This window comes from Callorhinus ursinus, unplaced genomic scaffold (assembly GCF_003265705.2).
Source record: "Callorhinus ursinus isolate GAN/ISIS: 27379988/994484 unplaced genomic scaffold, GSC_fseal_2.0 scaffold4, whole genome shotgun sequence".
NCBI classification, from domain to species: domain Eukaryota; kingdom Metazoa; phylum Chordata; class Mammalia; order Carnivora; family Otariidae; genus Callorhinus; species Callorhinus ursinus.
The window spans coordinates 33,611,284-33,636,654 of NW_027397066.1; the positions used below are offsets into that span (position 1 = coordinate 33,611,284).

At 46.5% G+C, this 25,371-nt stretch overlaps 1 protein-coding gene across 16 annotated transcripts in view; it reads right to left on the bottom strand.

Moving 5' to 3' along the window:
* Positions 1 to 25,371, bottom strand: part of APBB2 (amyloid beta precursor protein binding family B member 2) — a 355,485-nt gene that overhangs the window by 53,989 nt on the left and 276,125 nt on the right. For all 16 annotated transcript variants that reach the window (XM_073891567.1, XM_073891573.1, XM_073891575.1 and 13 more), the window contains 2 exons: positions 16,313 to 16,459; positions 12,890 to 13,017 (listed from right to left, as the gene is read on the bottom strand). In XM_073891567.1, coding sequence (XP_073747668.1) covers positions 12,890 to 13,017; positions 16,313 to 16,459 — 275 coding nt within the window. The remainder of the gene's footprint in view (positions 1 to 12,889; positions 13,018 to 16,312; positions 16,460 to 25,371) is intronic.

Below are 25,371 nucleotides of genomic sequence, written 5' to 3' on the forward strand. Positions count from 1 at the left end.
GGCAGCCCAGAGCTAAGGCTGGGTATGTGCTCTCACCCACCATGCCGGAGGACAGGCTGGGGAGGCAGCAGGCAGGGGTGGGACCACACATCCCCCAAAGGAGTCCAGATTCCATCGTGTAAGCACCAGGGGACAACATGTCTCTACCAGTCAGAAAGGCGACTTGGGTTGCAGTTGGCAGGTTATTTGGAGGGGAGTACCAGGCGACAAAGAGAGAAAGATGGAGGTCAGGGATGGGGGTAGAGCGATGGGTGTAAGAAGTGGTAAGAAAAATTAGCCCAAACTTAGAAATAAAGGAAAAGGAGGGCGGTCAGCATCACAGTGGGGGGCAACATCTAATAGGCCCTCCTAAGGGTTGCTCCTTTCTCTAGGGCTGCGCTGTCTGCGAGGAATACAAGGCAAGCCACGCAGGTAATTTTAGTTGTAGTCACATTTCTTTTTTTTTTTAAGAAAAGGAAAGAGAAGCACGTGAAGTTAATTTTAGTAATATATTTTATTTGATTTCATATGTCCAAAGAATTATCCTTCAACATGTAATCAACATAAAATGTTGTTGTGAGATATTTTACATTCTTTTTTACAAAACCTAGGTGTGTGTTTTACACTTTATAGCACATCTCAATTCAGACTAGTGGTATTTCAAGGGCTCAAGAGCCACCTGTGATGAGTACCTACTGTCCTGGACAGCCCAGCTCTAGGGAAATGTTATCTTTGTCTGACTTACGTTTTGCTAGTGACTCAGACTCTGTGAGGTTAGCTGTTAATTTATAGAAGATTAAAAAGCTGCAATTAATTTCTGCAACTTTATGCCAAAAAAAAAAAATCCAGATGACCCCAAAGGTGATGATTTTATTGCCAGTAGAACATTAATCAATTTTGTATCTAACTTAGCCATCTATCTTAACATTTTCTCTTCTCTGGTTGTTGTTAGGATTTTTTTTCTGGCTTTGGTTTCAGCCATTTGACTAAGATGTGCCTAGGTAGAAAGGAGTGAGTGATCCTGTGTGTATTTAATTCATCCTGCTTGAGGTTCTTTGTGACTCTTAAAAACACCTCTGCTTCTTGGTGGCTTAATTAGCCTTTTTTGGAGATTCCCCGCATTTCCTATATTCCTTTGAACTGGCTTTGGTGTCCTATTGGTTTGCTCAATCCTGAGTTAAATAAATCTTTGACATGTTACTCACAGTATATTTTTAAAATTATATTTAAGACAGCCTTATTGAGGTATATGAGACATACAATAAACTGGCACATATTTAAAATATATAAGCTGATAAGGTTTGACATAGGTATATATTAGTGAAACATCACCATCGTCAAGATAGTGAATAGATCCATAACACCCAGAGATTCCTCTTGCCTCTATAATCCCTTGCCTTCTGTCCCTCTCCACAAAACTGTTGACCTGTTGTCTGTCACTATAGATAAGCTGACCTTGCATTTTTTAGAATTTTATATAAATTAAATCACATAGTATATACTCTTTTTTTGCTGGGGAGGGTCTGGCTTCTTTCACTCAGCACAATTCTTTTTAGACTCATACTTATACATATCAGTAACTCCTTTGTGTGTGTGTGTGTGTGTGTGTGTGTGTGTGTGTGTGTGTGTGTGTGTTCCAGTGAAATGATTTACTGACCTAATGAGCCTACAAAAATAATCTCAAATGGCTGGTATCTCATTGTGGTTGTGATCTGGATTTCTCTGATGCAGAGTGATGTTAAGCATTTTTTCACATGTCTGTTGGCCATTTGGATGTCTTCTTTGGGGAAATGTCTGTTCATGTCTTCTGCCCATTTCTTAACTGGATTTTTTGTTTTTTTGGATGTTGAGTTTGATAAGTTCTTTATAGATTTTGGATACCAGCCCTTTATCTGATTAAGACATTTACAAATATCTTCTCCCTTTCTGTCGGTTATGTTTTAGTTCAGTTGACTGTTTCCTTTGCTGTGCAAAAGCTTTTTGTTTTGATGAGGTCCCAATAGTTCACTTTTGCTTTTGCTTTCCTTGCCCGTAGTTGATTGCTTTTTATTGCTGGGGGGTATTTGTTGTATGGATACACCATAATTTGTTTATCTATTCACCTGCTGCTGGATATTTGAATTGTTCCAGCTTCAGTTATTACTTACTGCATATATGAAAGCCTGTTTTTAACTTTCTGAAAATGATACTTGGATTTAAGTACTAAGGAGATAGAATCCTTAGGGCGTGAGCACTCCCTGCAGGCAGGGGAGGGAAGAGGACCCCAGGTTGTTGACTCATTGAGCTGATGGCAGAGCCATAACCAGAGTGGACTCAGCAGGAGTTGAGTGAATGCATGCATGCATGCATGCATACACACGGAAACAAGTGGATGAATGTGTGAACCTAGAAAATAGAGGAGTATGAATAACTCTGAAAATGGGGCTAGGTGTGTGGATGACACTCTCAGTTCTGACCATGTTGAGTTCAACAGATTTGGTTTGGTATTCCAGCAAATGCATCATGACCCACTCCGTGCTGGGCTGGGCAGCTCAGGGCCCATGAGCTCTGCTGAAGAAAGATCTTCAACAGGTCAGGGCGCTCTGTGCAGAAACAATGAGCCCTTGCCAATGCAGCTGGAGCCATTCATCTAAAGGGGCAGACGTGGTGACACGGGGTGGTGACTTGGCCTAGTGAAGCAATCTCCTGCAGAGAGAGAGGCAGCCCGTGCCCAGCTGCTTTCTACTCCTGGCCGCCTTCCTCTCCATTCCTCAATCAGTCTGTTCTCCATGTCGGCAAGCCCCCTACTTCACGGTACCCCCCCACCCCAGTTTCCTTAGAGCCTGTAATTGTGCATCCCCACCCCAACCTCCCCACCCCAGGACTTTCAAACATCTCTTCCCCTTTGACATGTTTCCGGTGTAAAATATCGGACTGAATGACAACATTTTCTAGGTTTTATTTTTCCTATTCCCTCTCCCTGCCGCCCGACTCCTCCAGATATGTGAGTGGTGTTACATCCAGTCTGTCACCCACGCTGCGTTCTTTTATTTATAGTCCAAACGATTGTTCCCACATTCAGAGAGATTGAGCCTTTCTGTTCTAAACGAACTATCTGGCTCACTTATTTATATTCAGCCTAAAGTCTGATTTAGTATTTCCACTCTCTGGCTGCCATGTCCCTGCCAACCTGACTGGGCTCCTGGGATGTTTTACCCTCAGAAGAAGGGTCCTTGCCTCAGGGCCCTGAGTTTAATTTTTTTTTTAAGATTTTATTTATTTATTTGACAGAGAGCAGGAGAGAAAGCGAGAGAAAGCACAAGCAGAGGGGGCAGCAAAGGGAGAGGGAGCTGAGCAGGGAGCCCGATGTGGGGCTCAATCCCAGGACCCTGCGATCATGACCTCAAGTGAAGGCAGCCGCTTAACCGAATGCGCCACCTACATGCCCCCTGAGTTTAATTATTAATTCCAGTTTTTGATTCCCTGTCTCTTGTTCTCTTTTCTAAAGAGCAGTTCCCCAGTGTACCCTTTGGGAAAGAATTTCCAGTTGAAGTTATGATAAGGAAACGGAGTACCTGGTGCCTGCACCCGCGGGCTGTGTGCCGTTAGAGGAAAAGCAGGGAACAGAACTTGACTGTCTTCTAGGCGAAAGACAGAGGCTGGTGAGCAGGAGGAGAGCAGGAACCTGGGTCCCAGGAGGAAGCGGGGCCGCAGCTCACGCGGACATGTGCGTGACAGCAGGAAGTCTCTGAACCCACTGCTCATTACGGGATAATTTTCATCCATGCTCACTTTTCTAAGAAAAAACTCCACCAAACACAATCCATTCCTGGGATTTAATTCAAAGCTGTGATATTTAAACACCAAGACCGGCTTAATAAGAGAGCTAGAAGACCAGAAAGCCATGGGTCGGGGGGAGTGTCTAAACATCAAGGTTAGCCTTTTAGGAGGCTTCAACTCATCAATCAAGACACCCAGGAAACCAATATGGGACAAATTTTCGATATTTAAAGACAAAATGATGCTAACTTCCCATGTATTTAAATTTCTAATTTTTTTTTTTAAAGATTTATTTGAGGGAGGGGAGGGGCAAAGAGAGAGGGAGAGAAAGAAGCTCAAGCAGACTCTGCGCTGAGCACGGTGCCTGATGTGGGGCTCGATCTCACGACCCTGAGATCATGACATGAGCCAAAAGCAAAGGTTGGACGCTCAACCGACTGAGCCACCCAAGCGCCCCTCTCTTAATTTTTTATAATAGGTTACAGTTGGCCCAGTGCAATATTTTAAGGAAATATTACTATCTCAATAAAAACAGTACTACTGGGGGCAATGCATGACACTTCTATGAAAGCACCTCCACATCCTTGCCGTCCTGACAACAACCCCCACTCCAGGTGCAGAATCGGGGACGCTAAGAGTCCTCCAACATCAGTGCAAGGGAAGATCCATGATTAAATTGCATATGGCGGGATTCCTACTCCAGTACTGCTCCTCTTGGCTGACTCTAGCTCTCAAAAACTTGACATTATTGCAGGAGGTGAGAACGCTTGAGTCCCTCCTGATGTTTTCTAAATCTTCTCGGCCACTGACTGTGCTACTGTGATATTGTAATAGAAGAAGAAATAGATATTTCGTCTTTGTCCTGGTTCCTGGCACAAAACTCCTAAAACCCATGTAATTTTCTGAATGACAGGAGCATCTTTGGTTATGATACCTGGCCTTAGTCCTTGGTTCCCGACACAAGAACTTTTAAAACCTTCTTAATCTCCATTGTGTACGGTTCTGTATGCTAATGATATGGCTGCCTTCCCCCTCCCCCAAGGTAGCTTCAGGGGAGGGAGGGCTGGTTACCAGAAAGACCAAAGTGTGAATAAAGGGCTGAACTTTCAGCCCCACTCCCAACTCTAGGGAGAGGACAGGGCTGGAGATTGAGTTAATCACCAATGGCCAGTGATTTAAGCTATCATACCTACATGATGGAACCCCCATAAAAGAAACCTAAACAACACGGCTTAGACAGCTTCTGGCTTGGTAAATGCATCCAAGGCGCAAGGAGGGTCATGTGTCTCAAACTTTCCAGGGACAGAAGCTCAAAGTCCTGTGATCACAACGCTTCTGGATCTCACCCTATATGCCTCTTTATCTGGCTGTTCATGTGTATCTTTCATAATCAACTGGTAGTAAATAAAGTGTTTCCCTGAGTTCTGTGAGCCATTCTAGCAAATTACCAAACCTGAGAGGGGGTTGTGGGAACCTCTGAACTATAGCTGGCAGGTCAGGAGTAGATGAGCGCCCTCCAGTTGCGATTGCAACTGGCTTCTGGAGTCAGGGCAGTCTGGAGGGGCTCAGCCCTTGACTTGGGGGGAATGTACTACTCCAAGGGGTTAGTGTCAGAGTTGCATTCAATTGTGGGACACTCAGAACTGGTATCTGTGGAGAACTGGAGAATTGCTTGGTGTGAAAAAAACCACACATGTGGCGTCAGAAGTGTTCTGCGAGTAGTAGTAACAGATCATAGGCGCTACATTATGTTCTCAATCACTGGATTTACCACGAAGCCAAAAATCTCTGATGATTACATTTGAGTCAAAGGGTTCAATGTGATGACTTGTGTATGAAAAGCAGTGACTGCCCGTTCACCTGCAGTAACAATAGTCTTTTACAAATTTATCAACCACCTAATCATTTATGGAGCACAGACAATATGCTAGAAACCAAGCTAGGCTCTGGGTCATAATAGTTACAACTTGCTCTGCTCTGTAAGATACTAATTCATCTTTATGTGGGTTGTTAGGCTATTTCTCCACTAAAACTACTCTTCGTTCTCTTCTTGGAATGCTCCAAGTATTCCAAGAAGATCACAGTGCTTTGAGGACTGACACAGAGAATTAGTGAAGCCAACCATGATCGATCACCCTCAGGCTGCATCCAGAAAGGCCCATTCTTCATCCGGCTTGGGACTCAGGGAAAGCGTGAGATGAAAGCTGTTCAGGGATCATCACTAGAATTTTCCATGCTCTTGACAGGACAACCTCAAGCCCCCACCTCACCGGCTGGTGTCGAAACATGCGTATGAGAAATGCTGGATTATGCACTGGACCAGTTAGCAAAACGGATGACGCGTTCCTGAGAAGCAATCATTGTCTTCAACTGGACAGCACTGCCATGACAAATCTGCTCGAAAATACCCTCGCACATTCCTTGAGGGAATCTTTTCTTGGACAGTCACTTACAATGCCTCTTCTTAAAGGTTATTCTAAGCTGAAAGTATTAGCAAGCATCCCAGCATGATTAATAGAAGGAAAGGAAGCCACTTCTAAAGAGATAAAATATAACTACAGTGTAAGTCAGCAGAATGGTCAAGTAAATCCTGATGCCTCTGCTTATCACGGGGCTGTATTAAAAAGAAATTAACTCTTGAGGTCAAGATAATACTATGGCAGAGGGAGAGAATTATTGCTTTCCCTGAAGGCTTTTCTCCCTGAGGCAAGACAGCACATACCCCAGATTAAACTTCCATCAGCAGAGCTTGGAATTCCATCAATCTTTCATTACGGTCTGGCGCAGAGAACCCTCTGACTCGATGTCACTGGGAAGCTCTCCACCCTCCCTACGGAGACCCTGCAATTACTCCCCGGGTAAGACACAACAGCCAAGGGAAAAGAGAGGTAACTTTCAGATTAGCTCAAAAAACCAAGAGGCCCACTCTTTCTAAATCCCTGTCACCTAGAACAGAACGGCCCTTTATCACTGACAACAGCTACCAATTGAGGAAGGAAGCCGCCTCGGCCCGAGTGCTGCCGTCGCCCACAGCGTGTTGGAGCTGAACAGACAGAACAGCCACCACACTCACCCGTGTGCTCGCAAAAGCTCTCTGGAATGCCCTCCCTGCGGTAGACATGCCTTCTGTGTGGGAGGGGCTGCCTCCTTTAGCCAGCGCTAATTCAATTTAAGGCTCAACAAGGGAAGGTGTAGGCTGGAGACAGAAACCACCCCAGAGAGCTGAACAAAGAGAATATCATATAATATCATATAAAGAATTGTAAGTAGGTAATTAACAAGGCAAAAACGAAAGAAACAGGAAGATGGAGGCAACATTGCAATGAGGGGCAGGGGACTGTGACCTGTAGGGCTGACGGAACAAAGCACGGAAGGCGGAGGTGATTCATCTTCAGACCCCATCAGAATGCTGCTTGTGTCACCTCTTCTGTTTCAGGAGTAGTTGGTTTTCACTTGGCGATCGCCAGCCCAGCTCCATTTCCCAGAGTCCCTTGCAGCTAGCTGGGTGTGGCCAATACAACGTGAACGGAATGTGTGAACCCATGTGACGTGTGCAAGTCCTAGGTTGTCTTTCAACTTAGAGACAGGTCCCCTGGCCTGATCCAATGAGGATGACACTGGAGGGATGGCCCATCTACAACCCAGAAGGAGCCTGAGCGTGCCTGGCACAGGGCTGTGCTGGGAGGCAGCACTGCTCGTTGCAGACTGCTACAGAAGACCATGTCTCCAGTGTTTCAGACAATGGGCTTGAGAACCCCTGGTGCAGCAGTCCAGCCATATCCTATCTGATACACAGAGGGTCAGCTCTGGGAACAGTATCAGGGCTGGCAATGCTTGCGGGTACCCCAAGGAATGCTGGTGGAACTGGGGTACAGGTAGGGAAGGAGAGACAGTCAGAAAGGACCTTGCCTTTCTTACAACAACCTCCTACGGCAGCCACAAAGATCCTGATTCTGCTCTGCATGTATTACCACTCTATTGCTCTTTCTCTAGAGGGGAGGAGGGCATCCTGGGTCCCTTACAGCCGAGTCTCTATTCTTCATTTTCTAAACAACCTGCTAAAGATATAAAGCACATTCCTAGCTCAAAGCCATACAAAAAGAAGGCCACAGTTTGCTTTCAATTCACAACTGTGGTCTTTTTTTATTTTATTTATTTTATTTATTTATTTGAGAGAGAGGCACAAGCAGGGGGAACAGCAGAGGGAGACAGAAGCAGACTCCCCACTAAGCGGGGAGCCTGACGCGGGGCTCCATCCCAGGACCCTGGGATCATGACCTGAGCCGAAGGCAGCCACTTAACCAACTGAGCCACCCAGGCACCCCCACAACTGTGGTCTTCTCTCTTTAATTAAGAAGCCAGATCTCTAAGGACAGGGACCAGGCCATGGCGTTCAAGGGCCTCCCTTCTGACCCCCAGTTATTTTAGATCATCTGTCATCTCTTGTCAGGATTAACAGACAAGCCTCCTATTCCGACAGATGAGTATCTCAGGAGTCTGGTCTTTGCCCTGTCAGAACCAGAAGGCTCATCTAAGGTAAGTTCTACCTTCTGTCTTTAGTTTCCTAATCCTTAAAAAAGAGGTTGGGAGACATTGGTATTAAACTGCTTTCTCTTTTCCTTTCTTTTTTAAGATTTTATTTATTTGAGAGAGAGAGAGAGGGCACACACAAGCAGGGGGGACGGACAGAGGGAGAGGGAGAAGCAGACTTCCTGTTGAGCAGGGAGCCTGACATGGGGCTCAATCCCAGGACCCCAGGATCATGACCTGAGCTGAAGGCAGACGTTTAACCAACTGAGCCACCCAGGCAACCCCTAAGCAGTGTTTCTGAAAGAAATCAAAAGACAACAACGGCAGGAAAACAAGAGCAAGAACTATGTGTGACAATAGTCTTCTAAAACAACTTAAACCAGGGTCTTGGTGGCCACGTCCAGGTGAGACTATCCTAAGAGATGAGAAAAGGAAAAAAAATTCAGTCTACTTAAGACTCACTATATTCTTCAGATAAAGGTTCTCCGAGATCTTGACCAGATAAGGCAATTATGTCAAAGATAAACCCACTTGGAAATTTATGAATAATCTATCACACCGTTTTTATTAGAAATTATTCATCAAAAATAAAAAAGAAATGTATAAAACATCCTCTAGAAAGAGGGATTTTGTGATAACTATAAGCATCAATAATAACATTTAACCTGAGAAAGTACTTTTTTTAAAAAGCACTCGTGCCCAGGCGCCTGGGTGGCTCAGTTGGTTAAGCGACTGCCTTCGGCTCAGGTCATGATCCTGGAGTCCCGGGATCGAGTCCCGCATCGGGCTCCCTGCTCAGCGGGGAGTCTGCTTCTCCCTCTGACCCTCTTCCCTCTCGTGCTCTCTATCTCTCATTCTCTCTCTCTCAAATAAATAAATAAAATCTTTAAAAAAAAAAAAAGAAGGTGCTCAAAAAATATATTTATAAAAAAAAAAAGCACTTGTGCCCGATGGCCATGGTAGCTGTTAATTATGAAGGGATTTTATCTTCATTCTAGCAGGTCCCATAGGTCTCCATTTATTGAAAGTAACTCCAATTTTTCTTAAAAACAAAGACAGCAATCTAGTGTTGCCACTAATTTAAAGGAATGCATTAACTGACCAGAGCAGCGGTTTCCAAAGTGTGTTCCAGGTGACTACACTTCCATGAAGAAAAGGGCCCCAGTGAACATCAGCACATGAAAACCTCTAAGAGGGTCCAGAGTAAAGGGGCCTGTTGTACTCTGTTTAATCCGGTTTTCCAACTGACCCTAGAATCTTTTTTTTTTCCCCTCAAGGAAAGCGTATGAACATCTTACTTCATTAGTGCCCCATGGAACACTGCCATGGAAGTCACTCGGGAAAATGCCACTTACGGGGTCTAAAACCCTCTGACTATACCACCCACCCACTTTCCTTTCTCACGGGAAACAGATGGAATCAGCAGATACTACTGCATGTTGGCAACGTACACAGGGATTTGTGTGCCCAGATCCTTCCCAGTAGACAGGTCCATATCTGCCACAAGGGGAGCGGAGAGTCCCTGTTAAAAGTCCCCTATGTTCAGAAATCAGTGTGGGGTGTTACAGCCAGATCCCCCCTTCACCCAAAGTAAACTCTCCCCCTAAGTAATTTCTTCAGAGCAAATCAAAACCACTTGAATGCCTTCAGATAGTGCTAAACCCAAAATAACTATAAATTCTGAAATTACTTCGAGCCTCTGGTATACGTACTTTCCTTCTTCATGTGAACCACATCAAGAAATCCCCTAAGAGCCCCAGCAAACTAATACACTGCCCTGCTTTGATTTTCTACGTGCACCTGACACCACTACTGACAAGCAGATTATTACAAGGTTAGAGGGGAAGAAAGAAAATGGAATCTCGGGAGCGCCTGCTTGCAAAGCATAAAAGCAGAGGGTCAGGTACTTGGTAATGTAAGAGACTGCCACTAGCATTACCATGACAGTGGTTATCTCGATATTCACCAGAGGAGAACACACAGCCCACGTTCCAAGGACTGTGCCTCCTGAGTTATAAATCAAATCAACAAGTCTTTGCTGGGCACCTACAGGGCTGGGCTGCATTCGTCACACTGTCTTTTCCTCACATTTCATTAAACATATCTTCTTAGAATTCAGAGACAGAAAGAGAGAGAGGGGAAAAAAAAGAAATCCCTTAAGAGATTCCATTTTCTCAGTAAGGAAAGTTACAAAGGAATGCAAAATGGGCTCGTTTTTGCAAGCAAAATGAAATGCTTTTATGTTTTATTCATGCAAAGTGAAAACCCCTTTCCTTTGCAGCATTACAAATTGAATTTGCTCTTGTAAATTGCTGTTAAAAAAAAAGAATCAAGAGCAAAAGAAAGTTAAAAAAAAAAAAAAAGCAGGAATACAAATGCCCCTTCTTCTAGGGAAGGAAAACTCAGGGGACCAATGGGGATAAATAGAACCTTTCACTGGCAAACCTACTTTTTAAAATTTATTGCTTCCAAAAGCAATCCAACTCAAGAACCCCCCAACACGATGCAGGAACTTGAGGTCCTGACAGCCACTGTGGAACCCTGAGGGAATTTCTAAATTATACTTATCTGTTAACATTGAGTAAGAATAAGAAGTGGTTTCAAAAACATGGTTAACCCAGCTCACATTTCAAAAACATAAGCAAGGTAATGTAACTGAATTTACATTGCTGTCACTGGGGGGCAGCGGTGGGGGGCTCTTCTTGCCTTGTAGCGTAACTGAACTCATGAGGAACAGCCCCTCATCCCCTGTATCAAATGATCAACTGTCTCTGAAACCTCCCTAAGGTCTGACCCCTCCCATATTCACCCTGTCTTTGAAAGGAAGCCGTGTAATTAGCTGCAGCTGCTCGTGTATGTTCCCTCAACGAATCAAGAGCTAACATTCATTAGGCATTTGCCACGTCTCCATCACTGTGCCAGTTACGACACATACACAAAAGCGCATATATACACATGCCCTGTGGTCCCTCTTATGAGCCCCATTTCACAGATGAGAGAAACTGAGGCTCAGAGCTTGAATAATTTTGTCAGTTGGAGTTTGAATCCTTTGCTCTCTGAACTTGTGGCATTTGGCCTCACTTTAAAAAACTGGGTAGCATGAAAATGTCACCAGTGAAATCTGCTCACAGCCTAACCTAAGAAAACACAACCCCATCTAGTTGTACATGTATATAATGATCCTCACCGGGGCTCCTGCCTTAAAAACAACCCTGGGGGACATGGACCAGGGTTACATCCTTCCGTTAAGGCTAAACATTTCTAATGATGAGCAAACATCATCATCGGGTATTTTCCTTGTAAAATTCATCAATTCATGTCAACTCATCAACTGCAGTGTTACAGTTTTGCCAAGCAAGTGAATGACAGGTGTGCAGCATAAATTATCCACTCATCCCCCCCCCCGCCCCCCCCCCCCCCATGCACCTGGCCCAACTGCCACTGCGTTCATCACTCTGTGACAGAAGCTCAAAGACACAACTGTGCTCCCAGGAAGGTTTATCCAATCAGAGGTCAGAAGACACTTCAGCCTTCTCTTTTGCAGACCGTTTCTTATGCCTGGTTATAGCAAAAATGCTTGTTCTGAGACCGAGAAGTGTGTAACCATTTTTTCTTTCTGGCTTGGGACTTGGAACAGCATCAGAAGACTACTGAACCCACAAATGCCCAGCCCTGGTAGCCAAAGGCTGGGTGGGATAAGCCAAGGCAGAGCCCCCAACAGAGGATCTCATGACCCAATAAACCAGAATGCCCAGGAATGGAACCACAAGCCCGCAGGGTCATCTTTCTCTCATCTGGGATTTTCACCTCCTTTCGTCCATTTTCAACAAAGCAGTAATTAATTATCCTATACCTGATCCCTAAATGCTAGGAGATCCTCAGGTACTTTGGGAGTTGCCAAAGACGAGCTATAATTTAAGAGCTAAATGCATTCAACGTAGCCCAGTTACTTACTAATGGTATCCAAGGATGATGTCTGCAATAACTGTTACTTCATTATTTAGAATATATGTGTATTTGAACTTCCTTATTTCCAGTCATCCTGGAGAACAGACAATTCACCACACGTCTAAGAAGCACTTGCTATAAATAACAAATTTTCGGTAGAATGTCAGAGAAACACACACTGAATGGAATCTTGACGTGACTGGACATTTCAAATGGTAACAAAGTTCAGCCGACCCCAAACCCCAGAAGTTCCTGCTCACCGTGGTTTAATGATCTAAAGCTTGTGGCACAACCTCTCCCTTCAAGCAAGCCCTCTAGGAAGGAAGCACCACTAGGAGGGCTTCTGAAACGGCCAAGATGAACCCAGACTGCAAAGAGAGAAAAGGAAGGGCAGGGGTCCAGAGAGCCTGGGTGAGTTGGCAACTGAGATGAGGAGCATGAGCAGGAGGAGAAATACGCAGAACTCGAAGACAGGATCCAGAGCCGACAACAGGTCTGAGGTTCAGAAACCGTGAAGGGAAGGTTTAGGAGGCAAGGAGAGAGATGTGCTTTTCTTTTTCACATTTCTAAGGACAGTCTATTGTCCCCTTTGATGTTCAGTGATGGGCAACAACAGCGAGACCACACTTCAGTGCTGAGGTGACAGGTGACGGCAGCACCCCTGGGTACTCACCGGCCATTGTCGCGGCCCACGCCCCACACTCGGATGCTGGCGATGGGCTGAGAGTGGAGCACGGTGCGGTCCATGGGGTCCACCAGGCTGAGCGTGTCGTTCTCCAGGATAAGGTACATGTCTTTCCCCTGGGAGTCAACGAGAAAACAGGCTCTCTTCCTCAGGAATCTATGCTTGGTGACACGGCTATCTAGGGACATCATTGCAACGATCAAAGGAAGCCACACTTCTGAGTCTGTAATTTGTTTTCCTAAGAGAGCAACATCCTCTCCTGACTAAAATATGCATAAATCTTTCATATGCCTCACACATACCTAGTTCCTCTCTCCCTCTCCACGCCCTCTGAAATGTGTCCCCAGCCTGCCTTCTAGTCGGCTCTTGTTTTTAATTATTTACAATTCTGAATCTTGGCTCTGAGAAAAAAGGCTAATGGGTGGTTCCCTGGAGAATCTGGTCTTTCGCTAATGCCAGGCCTGTCATTCTCATAACCTGTGTCTCCGTCCCTTCCTCTCTGGTCAGACCCTACCAGGCCTGCCCCTGACGGCCTTCCCCCAACCACAACCATTCCATCCCTTCTTGGTGTTGACAGCACTTCACATCTAGGTGATTTGGCCGACCAAACACAGGTGCTTTGTGACTCGCTTGGTAGTACAACAGCTAACATTTCTAGAACTTGATCACATCTCAGGTATTATGCCATGGGCTTGGGGCACACTGGTTCGCGATCCTTCCAACTTGCCCTGAGAGCTTGGTGTGTTATTACCTCCAATTAACAGGTAGGGAAACTGAGGCTTCAAGGTTAGGCAACTTGCTCCAGAAGCTGGGAGGCCTTGAGTGACACGGATACTACCGTAATACCAGTGCAGTGGGAGGCCGAGGCTTCTCATCGCTTGCATTGCTCCTGTCTCCTCACATGGGCTGGCTCTTTGGGGGCAAGAACGCTAGACTATTCAACTTTATTCTCCTTGTAATTCCTCGGGCATAATTTGAGAAATTATTAAACACCTGCTGTTCACTAAAGGACGCTGTCTCCTTTCCTCCAGCCTTAGCTGAGGCCAGCTGCTTGGCAGTCTTCAGGAGAAGCAAGATCGCTGAGCCCCGGAGAGCTGGGAACAGGGGAGGGGGCAGGTCCCAGGTCCTGCCGGTGCCAAGCAGGTGATACGCTTTGGGAGAACTGACAGCTGTTTGGGAGAACTGATAGATGTCTGGTACCTCCTCCCCTCTCTCTGCCCTCCCCCAGGAATGAAGCATTGACCGCAGCCTAAGAGACCTCCCGCCAGACCCGCTAGTGAGCAGCCCCCAGGACAACTCCCACCTGGTCACCACCACCCCATCTCCGTGCAGCTGCTTCGTGGCAAACACCCTGCAGACACTAACAGACTTTGAAAGCCTCTGTTTTCACGCTTTACAGGATGTCACCCACAGGGAGACCTGGTCCCCCTCACTGAGCAGGGTGTTGTGTTTCCTTTGGGCTAACTCCGCTTAGAAACCCCCACCGGTCCTCCCAAAGGTCACAGAGACTGTCTTCATGGGTTAACAAGACTGACCCTCCCTGCATTGTTGGGCAGAACCAACAACGACATCCAGCGGGTAGTCTAATGTGAGAATGGCTGGTTGAATGTGGCGTGTCCCTGAACGAAAATATGGCTTGGCTCCTGAGGAGTCATTCAGCACATACACGTCTTCCCAGGCTCATCCTATCGCTTTTTCCTTCAACACACCACAGCTCCTGGTTGACCACTGTAAAGTCTTGCCAATCGGTTTTTGTTACCCAAACAGCAACGCTGACGCAGCTGTCATCTACAGATGAGACACTCATCCGACGGTCATGGCTTTATTTTCAGTTAGCCACGCAACAGACGTTTAAGGAGTTGTGCTGTATGTGGTGGGGCATGGCAAAAAGGCAGAGTTCCTCACCCTCAGTGTTGAGCTCTACTTTATACACCATGAGCTAGAAGCACTCACAGCCTGAAGAATTTATTGTTCAGAAGAAGGAAGAATTGAGAAAAATAGGAATGGCTTAGCGGGGCTAACTAGGTGGGAAGACACAGAGGATTTTCAGGCATGGCTGCCCCCTCGCCCTATCTCCCCATACAAAGTACTCTCTCCTGTAGGTATCCTGCCAATTGGAGATTCCTTTAGAATCTTACTAAGCTCTTCTAAGTACCGGGTGGCAAGTACTTGGTGGTATTCATCAGCCATTCACATGTTAGTATGAATTATGCCAACATTTCTCCTAAATCCTAGCTGAGATTTGTTCTTTTGGTGGAAGAGCATTTTGACTGAAGGAGAGAGAAGGCAAGTAGATAATCTGGTGGGAAAGACATGTCTGGGTATTTGGGTGGGAGGTGGGAAGTAATGCAGGGAAAGCATGGTAAAGGCAGAAACCAAACAGACGTCCTTTTCTTGGACAGGAGAAATTTCTTCCTTTTTTCTCCCTGTGCTTGAGATCTAAAAGTCTGGATGGCAATGCAGCTCAGCCCTTTCTTGGACAGGAGAAAATTCTTCCTTCTTTCTCCCTGTGCTTGAGATCTAAAAGTCTCAATGGTAATGCAGCTCAGCCCCATTCTAAGGTACGTAGACTCTTCCATGGGAAGCCTTGGGAACCTCCCTCCCTCCCATTATGACAGTGCTGCTCGGGGCTCCAAAGAGCCCCATCCAAGAGCTGCCAATGCTCTGTATGAACTGGGCAAGGTTCGAGAGCAGGGGGCTCATGTAGCACGCACTATTTCGAGACGCTTTCGATATACCTGTTCTATTGGTCTCAGAGCATGGCAGGCATATAGCTTTTCTTGTTTGACATGATTTTTATACGAACTGGGTATTTTTACTTATTGCTTTCCTTTCTGAAATGATGTCAACTAACATTTCAAAGCAGAATTATTTTGTTCAAAGGGAGAAAGAATATATAGTTATCAATTCTAAACACTCAGGTATAATATTGATTTTCAGATTATAAATAAAGCAGAATGTGTTATAAAAGGATAATGCATCAACTTTTAGAGTACAAGGGACATCAGCATTTTTGTGTGTATGTGTAGGGGTCACATTCCCCTTTGAGAACATACTTTCAGACAGCATCTCCTTTCCTTCTTATATAATGGTGTGTCCAGTTTTGCATGCAAGTTTAGGGGTTTCTGGACCCTAGCACCCATCCATACATCCCTGGGACTTGGGGATACCCGGTCAGACCCTGTCATGTAGACACGGACCAACGTTCTCTTCCAGGGCCCAGTCCTCACCGGGATCTGGGAGAGCAAACAGATACATCAAAGGGTACCCCACGCCCACCCTACCTGTCTTTCTGGGGAAATGCACCTGATAAAATTCCCTCAGTAGCATGTCTCGCAGAGCTCTGGGGGTGCACAAAGCACAGCAGAGTGTGAGCGAGCCTGCCGTTAATTCTTTCCATGGGTTACTCACCTCTCCCCAGATGCCGACTGTGTCCCGGATGTCATTTTTGCAGTAAGAAAGCTGCCTGATACAGTTGTTGACTGCAACGCTACTTTTGCCAGGGGCGAGGTCCTCCTCTGCCATTTCCACCCATCCCAGAGAGCGCACAGCAAAACACTGCAAGACAAAGCACAGGGCATGAAGGCGCGCACTGACCGCGGCCGAGCTCCACCAACTTACCAAAATCCCCTGCCAGGTATGCCTAATGCATCTGCAATCACTACATAATGGCCCGATCATCATAACCAGCAAACAAATCCTCTATTGCTAGAAAATTAAATTGTGACTGCCTTTTGCTATTTTTTTTTAAAGATTTTATTTATTCATTTGAGACACAGAGATACAGAGAGAGAGAGAGCATAAGCAGGGGGGAGAGGCAGAGGGAGAGGGAGAAGCAGGCTCCCCACTGAGCTAGGAGCCCGATTTGGGCCTCGATCCCAGGACCCTGGGGTCATGACCTGAGTTGAAGGCAGATGCTTAACCATCTGAGCCACCCAGGCGCCCCTGCCTTTTGCTCTTAAAAAAAATGTAGTGATGGGGCGCTTGGGTGGCGCAGTTGGTTAAGCATGAGCCTTTGGCTCGGGTCCTGGGATCAAGCCCCACATCGGGCTCCCTGCTCAGCACAGAGCCGGCTTCTCCCTCTCCCCTGGATGCTCCCCCTGCTTGTACTCTCTCTCTCTCTCTGTTAAATAAATAACATCTTTAAAAAATGTAGTGATAAATATCTTCTTGCCTACTTTTCTGTATATGTGTGTGTGTTCAGATTTTTTTCTTGGAGTAGATTACTAGAAGTAGAATTATAGCGCTAAAGAGTATGAGGATTTTTAAACTCCTTTATCTATGATAAGGCAGGTTTTTTTTTTTTAAATAGTAAGAAATGCAACACCCATGAGATCTGCTACATGTTAAATAAACACCCAGAAAAAGACAATGGGAGAGAAAAAGAATTAAATACGTGTTTGGCACTTGTTTCTAATAATGATGAAGCAAAATGTATTCTCTAGTACCCAGAAATGAGGTAAGATGGGGAAAAAAATGTGCTCTCGTGATACTAGGTCTCAGGTTCCATAGCATATGCAATTAGCACCAAATCCTGAAAGCCTGCACAACGCACAAGCTCGCAAGACACCCTACAGCACAAGTTCCTTTTATTCTTTTATCGTTTCGAGATATTTTGAGATCACACTCCTTGCCTTCCTTTCTAAAGTTCAGTCATTCAATTGTTTCAAAATATAAAAAGTATCATATGCATGTTGCAACAAGAAAATTCAAAGATGTATAAAAAAAGGGAAACTCATGGGACATGCGAGGGCTAATTCGGCCACAGATCTGCTTGCTGCCAATTGCCAGGGACACCAGGTAGCCGGAATGGGGGGTCCCTCCCAAGCTGCACAAGAGCCGAAGAAGCCACCTACCTCCCCAGCAGGGGCGGGGCAGACAAGGGGCCACGTGTCTGCGGGCTGGGGGCAGCCGGCAGGCTGGCTCTCAGAGTTATCTTGTAAAGTTTCCGGAACGAACTTCATAATCAGACTGATAGAGGAGGCAGTTGGCTAGATAGGAGCATTGAGCAGGACTGGCTGGCTGTTGAAAAAGGCAGAAATTGCCAACCATCTCCGGAACGCCAACAGCGGGGCAAAACCCCGGGAACATGCATCGTTCTTTCCTATAACCGCTGTCCTAAGGTACTCTCTGGCTCCATTATACTACATTTACACTGAGGTGCTGACCGCACCCCCGCTTGCAGGGCAGGGCTGCCCTGGCAGTTCCAACAAGGACCATATAGGACCAAAACCTTCCCTTCCCCACCTGTGGGAGGAGTCCCTTAGGTGACGGGAGTCCCCCTTGGCCCGAGACGGCCCTCACTCTGACCTCAAAACTCATGCAAGTCTATAAACCAAGTAACCCTGACCCCCCATGAAGCAGCCACCTCTTGGCCCGCCTGCTAGCCCACCTACAGTGTACTTTTGCTCTGAACACTGTTAAATGCTTGCTTGCGTGAGTTTGGCCCTGAATTCCTTCTTGGCCAAACTCAAGAACCAAGTGAGGGAACAGGACTCGCCGCCAACCAAAGGAAGGAATGCTACACACCGTCCCAAAGTGACCACATTCGGTTCAGTTCAACCTTCCCTGTCTCATGCCCATGCCCCGACGGCTGCCTCCTGTCTGAGGTGCTAACCACACTTTCAAGGGGGAAAAAAACCCCACGAAAATACCAAAGACAATCTATTTAAGGAAACACCACACAGACCCTCCTGTCCTAGAGAGGATGCAGGTAGGTATCTGCAAAACCACCCGGAACAGAACAGCAGCCCTGCCTGACGGTGGATACGATGCCTTCTACAAAGACACCAACAAGAGGTCCTTGGGACAGCCGCCAAAGCTACTCGGCACTCCGGGTTCTGAGGGAAGTTTCTGGAAGACGCCCTCACATGTCATCTGTGCTTGTGCACCCGGTGCAGGGAAACCAGCCCAAGGGGAAGAGGAGGCCCACAGGCACCAGGGCCAGCTGGGGACCCTCTGAGGGCGGCCTCGGTCAGCAGCTGGCCTGCCACCCCCATCTTCAGCTCTGCCCCCTTCACCTGAGACCAAGCTGTGCTGCTCCCGGTGGATATGTCAGCTCCGCGCGCCAGAGCCCACCTTCCCCTGTTCACGACTTCCAGGGGCTATGCCCTAAGTTTCCCTTTGTGCCTCCTGCAGGAAGCACCGTGTAGCTCACCAGCCTCCCTGCTGGTCAGTAAAAGCACACTGCCGCAACCCACTCCAGCCTGCCATTCTGATCTTGTTACAGCCCGCCTTCTAATGAAAAACTCGGCTTTCCCACCTTCGCCAAAAAAGTGTGTGGTTTGTCCACACACCACCAGGCAGTTCTCAGACTGGGGGTCCTACAGTTCAACTCAATTCCGACTACCCGCTGACAGCATCAGATCCCACAGGTTAAGGGGCTGGTCCTACAAGGCTGTCCCCCGGCGCCCCCCCCCCCCCCACGGACTTCAGATGCCAGCCACAAGCCCAGATTATAGATCGCTCCCCAGATTCAATTAATTTGCTAGAGCAGCTCACAGAACTCAGAAACATTTTACTTACTAGCTTCCACACCTGCTCCGGGCAACCCTATTCTCCCCAATCTGCATATGTTCACCATCTTTTGGGGTAAATTATTATAGTCACTCTGGTCAAATTCCAGTGAATTCAGCCGCTGGTGTGGAAATGGAGGCTTCATTACAAGGGCATGATTGATCAAACCACTGGTCACTGGTGATGGAACTCAATCTCCAGCCTTCTCGCCCCTCTCCAGGAGCCCAGGGGGTGGGGTGGGTGGGGGGTGGGACTGAAAGTTCAACTCTCTAAACACCTGGTGGGGTCCACTGGTGAGCAGCCCCCAGCCTTAGGTGCTCTGCAAACATCAAATCATTCACATAACAAAAGACCTTTAGTCACTCTCAGCACTTAGGAAATTCCAAGGGTTTGGGGAGCTGTGAGCCAGGAACCAAAGACCAAACACATGAGAAATAGATCTTAACAACCACATACATATTTTTCTTATAAATCACAGTATCACACTCCTCTAGTGCTCTCCTCCAGCGTCAAAAAAGAAATGGAAACTCTCCCAGTTTGGAGAACAGGTTTATCATCCCAACCTACTTTAATAGCAGAAAATAAGCACAGCAGAGTTGTATCATCTGACACAACAAACAAGACATTGTTCAAATGTCAAAGGTATTAATTCATTTACTCCTTATTTTAATCCTTTGATTATTAATAATCAAATCCAATCATCAAATAGGATTATTTGATTAATAATAATCCTATTATAATAAATAATTATTTGTGTGTACCCATTTTATAGGTGAGGAAAGAGAATGAAGCACAAGGCCAGTAAGTGGAGAACTCAGGGTTCTGGGCTCCCACTCTTAACCACTCTCTCTATGCTTGAGATTTTACTGGAAGGACAGGGTCAGATGGCGCTACGTCCACAGAAAGGCTCAAGAACAGTCAGCAACATCGGTAGGGTTTTGAGTGTACATGGCCCAGAGCAGGGACAGCCTGGTTGAAATCTTAGCTCTGATTTACTGGTACTGTGATCCTGCCAAGTGATTTATAAAATCCCAATCTTTTTTTCATTTATAAAAATGGAAAGAAAACTCAGTGAACATTTGTTGAATGGAAAGAGCAAATGAACAAAGTGCTACAATAAATTTTAGCTGGAGTCATTAAAGGGGGGAAAGGAAAGGATATGATTTGTAGTGAGTGGGACCACACGTTCCAATTGTCCCCAGGACAGTTCTGGTTTATGTTTGTTGTTCTAGCAAAACTACTGAGTGGCTCCTTTTACTCTCAATAGGGTCCCAGTTTGGATAGTAAATTATTATAGTCACTCTGGTCAAATTCCAGTGAATTCAGCCTCTGGTGTGGAAAACAGAGGTTTGGATAGGCTACTGTGATGTGCCCAAGCGGAAATAGGGTTCAAGATCAACAGAAGCTGTTATCAGTTGAGCGTCTGGTGATCCCAGCAGAGGTGAACAGTAAAACACTGCGGGGTGGTCATATGCCCTTAAAACTAGAAGCCAGGAACACATTTTCCCACTCTCTTTAATTGCCTGCTACAAAATCCTACAGCCTGTAAATACTCAAAAGAATTTATCAGCAACAAGGAAGGTAAAAAAGAATATTGGCTGCTTTTTGTCCCTTGAGTTCAAGAATACTTGGATCTCAATTTAAACAAGCTCACTAAAATTCAAGGGTATTTTTCTTGGCTAAGAAATGCCAATGGTACATGAAATATATCGTATGTCACGCTGATAAAAAGAAAACAAGAGTCCTAACTATATGATTACAAGGAATTTAAGTAATTTTCCTTGTGCAGTTTTGCTGCTGTTGTAATTTGGTTTCTGATCCATAAAGCCTCACCACCGGTCGCCATGGCTTTAATAAGAGGAACCACGTGTAAGCGGATTAACCGAGTTCGTCCTCCCAAGGAACCAAGCCGCCGAGAGCAACCTGTGCTGTTTGGTGCTGCCCCCCTGTGGTGGAGAAGGTTTACAACCACCACCACTTTTCCTTAAGCTTGGAGATGATGATGTCCGATGCTATCAGCTCTGGGAAAAAACACTTGTTTCAGACTATGGGAAGAGCCAAAATAGTCAATAAAAAAAAAATCAAATATTTAATTAACCTTACTTTTGAAATACTTTTTTTCAAAATTTACAAAAACCTCCCAACATTTGCACTTTGACTGATGTTCATTTTTCAAGATTTTGTTCTTCATCTCTACATTCAATGTGGGGCTCGAACTCACAACCCCAAGATCAAGAGTCACATGCTCCACTGACCAAGCCAGTCAGGCAGGTGCCCCAATGTTCATTTTTCAATAGCTCTTTACCAAAATGGCAAAAATGAGAAGCGGTTCAGGGAATGGACAGTGTCATCAGACGAATCTGGATTTAAGTCATGACTTTGGGGAAGTCACTTCTGGTCTCTAAGACCCCTTTCCTCACCCAAAGTCATGCTGTCCCTAAGACTGGTACTGAAAGTAAAATGTGGGTGGAAATCCCAAGACTGCCACTTAGTATTCGTGATCTTGAGCAAGTTAGTTAAAATCTCTGCGCCTCAGTTTCTTCATCTGATACGAAAAATCCGTGTCTCCCAACCGCCTGTCACACGTTGTGAGGAGTAACTGGGCAGAGTTTCTGCTGCCCCCTTAGTCCCCACTGGCATTAGGGGAATGAGCATCGTGAATTAGCGGCGACACAGCCTTGGCCAGAGGCGTCCTTCTCTCCCATTTCTCCTCTGCACTGAAATCAAGTTGTCTTATCTTGGTTGGAAACACACGTCACGTTTCCACTTCATTTTCTCTTGAGTCCTATATTAATAGAGACACACACCTGGGGAAAACCATTTCCGAACACATGTGTGGAGGGACAGAACGCAGCACAAAGCCTTGGTTCCTACCGCCAGACAGTCCTGGGTTTGAATTCCTACATCCCCATCAGTGGGTGCTCAGCCTCCACGAATCTAAGTGTTCTCAGGTGAAAAATGGTGGTAACAGGCTCCCAGAGCTTCTAGGAGATCCAAAGTCAATCAGAAAGGGAACGTGGCTGGCCTGCAGCAAATGTTCAGTTTCTTCTCTCTCTCTCTTTCTCTCTCTCTTTCTCTCTCTCTCTCTCTCTCTCTCTCTCTCTCGATCCAGGAGGCCCTCTCATTTTGTTCTTTGTTCTCTCGGAGGTGGTCTAGGTTTCCTTTCCTGGAGCTTTAATGAGGACAAGCAAGAGGAGAACATGTGGGCAGGGGCCTGGGGGGCCTGTCCTGGGACTATCTGGGGGTACAGGGATGGGGGAGGGGAAAGACGAGGGAAGCCGAGCTGTTGGGACAGGAGGGTCCAGGCTCGTCTCCGTCCAGGCAAGCCAGCTCAGTGCACGGCACCAGGGAACGTGGTGCTTCCATGAGCCCACATCCACAAAGCGGCACCTTCAATGCCCGGATCAAGGTCAGTGCTCTGTGACTACTGAGGAGCAATGACAAAAAGGGAAGTGATACTCAAATCCACAGCAATATTAAATCATAGATACTAAAAAACTAAAAAATTTCCTAGAGGAAAGCTACAATTTCATCTAGCATTATACCTGTAATCCTAATTAACACTCATTTATGGGAGTGACTTACCATTTAAGCCTAATTACCCTGCAGGACAATAACAACTGTATATTCAAGTCAATAAACATTTACTGAGGGCCTATTAGTTCCTGGAGACAGAAATGAGTCGACATAGCTTCACTCTCGAGGAGCCTGTAAAGGAACAGACACCAAGTAGGAATCCATAACACGGCAACGTGAAATAAGGGGACGCAGACATGTCGGTTGCTCATGGAAGGGCAGTTTTGTTTTTTCGTTTTTTTTTTTTTAACTCAGAGAAAGAACATTCTGGATAGCTTTTTTTTTTTTTAACATTTTATTGATTTGAGAGAGAGCGTGTGTGCGCGTGAGTCGGGAGGGGCAGAGGGAGAGGGAGAGGGAGAAGCAGACTCCCCACTGAGCACGGAGCCTGCCCTGTGCTTGACTCGGGACTGGATCCCAGGACCCAGAGATTATGAGCTGAGCCGAAGTCAGACAATTAACCGAGGGAGCCACCCAGGCACCCCTGGACAGCTACTTGAGGGATGTGGTATTGAGCTGAGCTTTGTAGAATGGATGGATTCATTCAGTTAACAAACACATGCTAACATCTACTATAAGCCAGGTCCTAGAGACACATCAATGAACCAAAGAGACCAAAGGCTCTGCTCTGTGTATTTAAGAAAACTGGAAGGGGGCACCTGGGTGGCTCAGGTGGTGAAGTGTCCAACTCCTGGTTTTGGCTCAGGTCATGATCTCGGGGTCGTGGGATCGAGCCCCACATCAGGCTCTGTGCTCAGCATGGGGTCTGCTGGAGATTCTCTCTCTCCCTCTGCCTTTGCCCCTTCTCCCCACTCTCTCTCTCTCAAATACATGAATAAATCTTTAAAAAAATAAAAAACAGGAAGGATGAATTCATTTGGCTGTAACACCATAGGTCACGCAGCTCCAGGGACATGAACAAGATGAATAAGGGGAGGGGCATGAACATAGTGGTTTAGGCCCCAGGTTTTCAAGGAACAAATCCCAAGTTGGGTGATCTGAGCCAAGTTATGCAATCTCGGTGAGCCTCAGTTTCCATGCCTGCTGCAGTGAGGACAATGATACGGACCTCCTGGAGGTCACTGGCATGATTAAATGGGATGGCCTATGCTCAGTACCTTTACAGGGTCTGGCCCGAAGGGGCTGATTGAGAAAAAGGTGGCCACTATTTCCTCAAGGTCTTCGGTCCTTGTCAAGTGTGTGGGGATTGGGGAATGCCACCAACAGCCAGCCAGTCGATCCTGTCTTGTTTTTCCAACTCATGATACAAGCTCATGATACATGAGCTTCTTTTTCCAACTCATGATACATGATACACACCTCAGTGGCTGGGGGTGGGGGGGACAACAGGGCCTGGGGAGGAGTGGAGGAGGCTCTGTCCTCTTCAGAAGGGCAGGCTCCATCTCCTTGGCCTACCTCAGGGGGTCTGACCAAGAGTCCACGGCTCTGGAGGGGGGGGATCCATGGATGGGCTTCTAAACCTCATGAAAATATACCCCCAATTATTTGCGTGTTTCCATATTATGCAAAAGGGTCCGAAGCTTTCACTAACTTTCCAAAGGCTCTGAGAGTATGAAGTATTTTAAAAGAATTCCAGGGGAGTTAGAAACCAGAGCACTCAGTCATCAAGACATCCATGAAGACGCACGGTTGAGGGGTAGAAAGAGCTTCCCGGGTGGCAGCAGAGTTCTTTTTTGAGAAGCGGAGGAGGAGGAGAATGGTTCAGTGGCTCTACATAAGAAATGAGCAGGCAGTTAGGGGCGAGCAGAAGAAATGGGCATGAAGGGAAGTGGGGGCAGGGAGAATGGGCTGTACAACCTCTGGGGAAGGAAGCACAGTCTCTGAGCAGGTGGCCTGTAAAGAGGAGGGAAACCCAATGCCCCGTTTTTGATGCACTGTGAGCCCCTCCATTATCCTCGGTGCTCCAGCCAAAGCCAGCTACAAAGAGATGGTGACGTGCAGGGGGAACTGAAAGAGGAGGGTGTCCCCTCCCCCGGGGAGATGCTTGGCAGAGAAAGAGCAATAGGCAAAGGCCTCCAAGCGGAGACGGGGAAGTCAGCCCAAGCCCCAGGGAGCGGGCGGAACTTTGGGAAGGGCACCTGGACTTCCTGCGGACGTGACACTGGCATTCTGCCCTGGAGCCCAAGAACATGGTGATCCCGGCTCTTGCCGGGGTGATGTGGAGCTGTTCTGCGGGGCCCTCTTCTATCCATGCTCATGGGGCCAGGTGCAAGGAAAACACGTCTGCTTGCTACACATGACTATGAAGAACCTTTTCTTTTTAAGATTTGATTTATGTCTTTGAGAGAGAGAGTGAGAGCGAAAGAGAGTGCATGTGCACAAGCAGGGGGAGGGGCAGAGGGCGCATGTGCACAAGC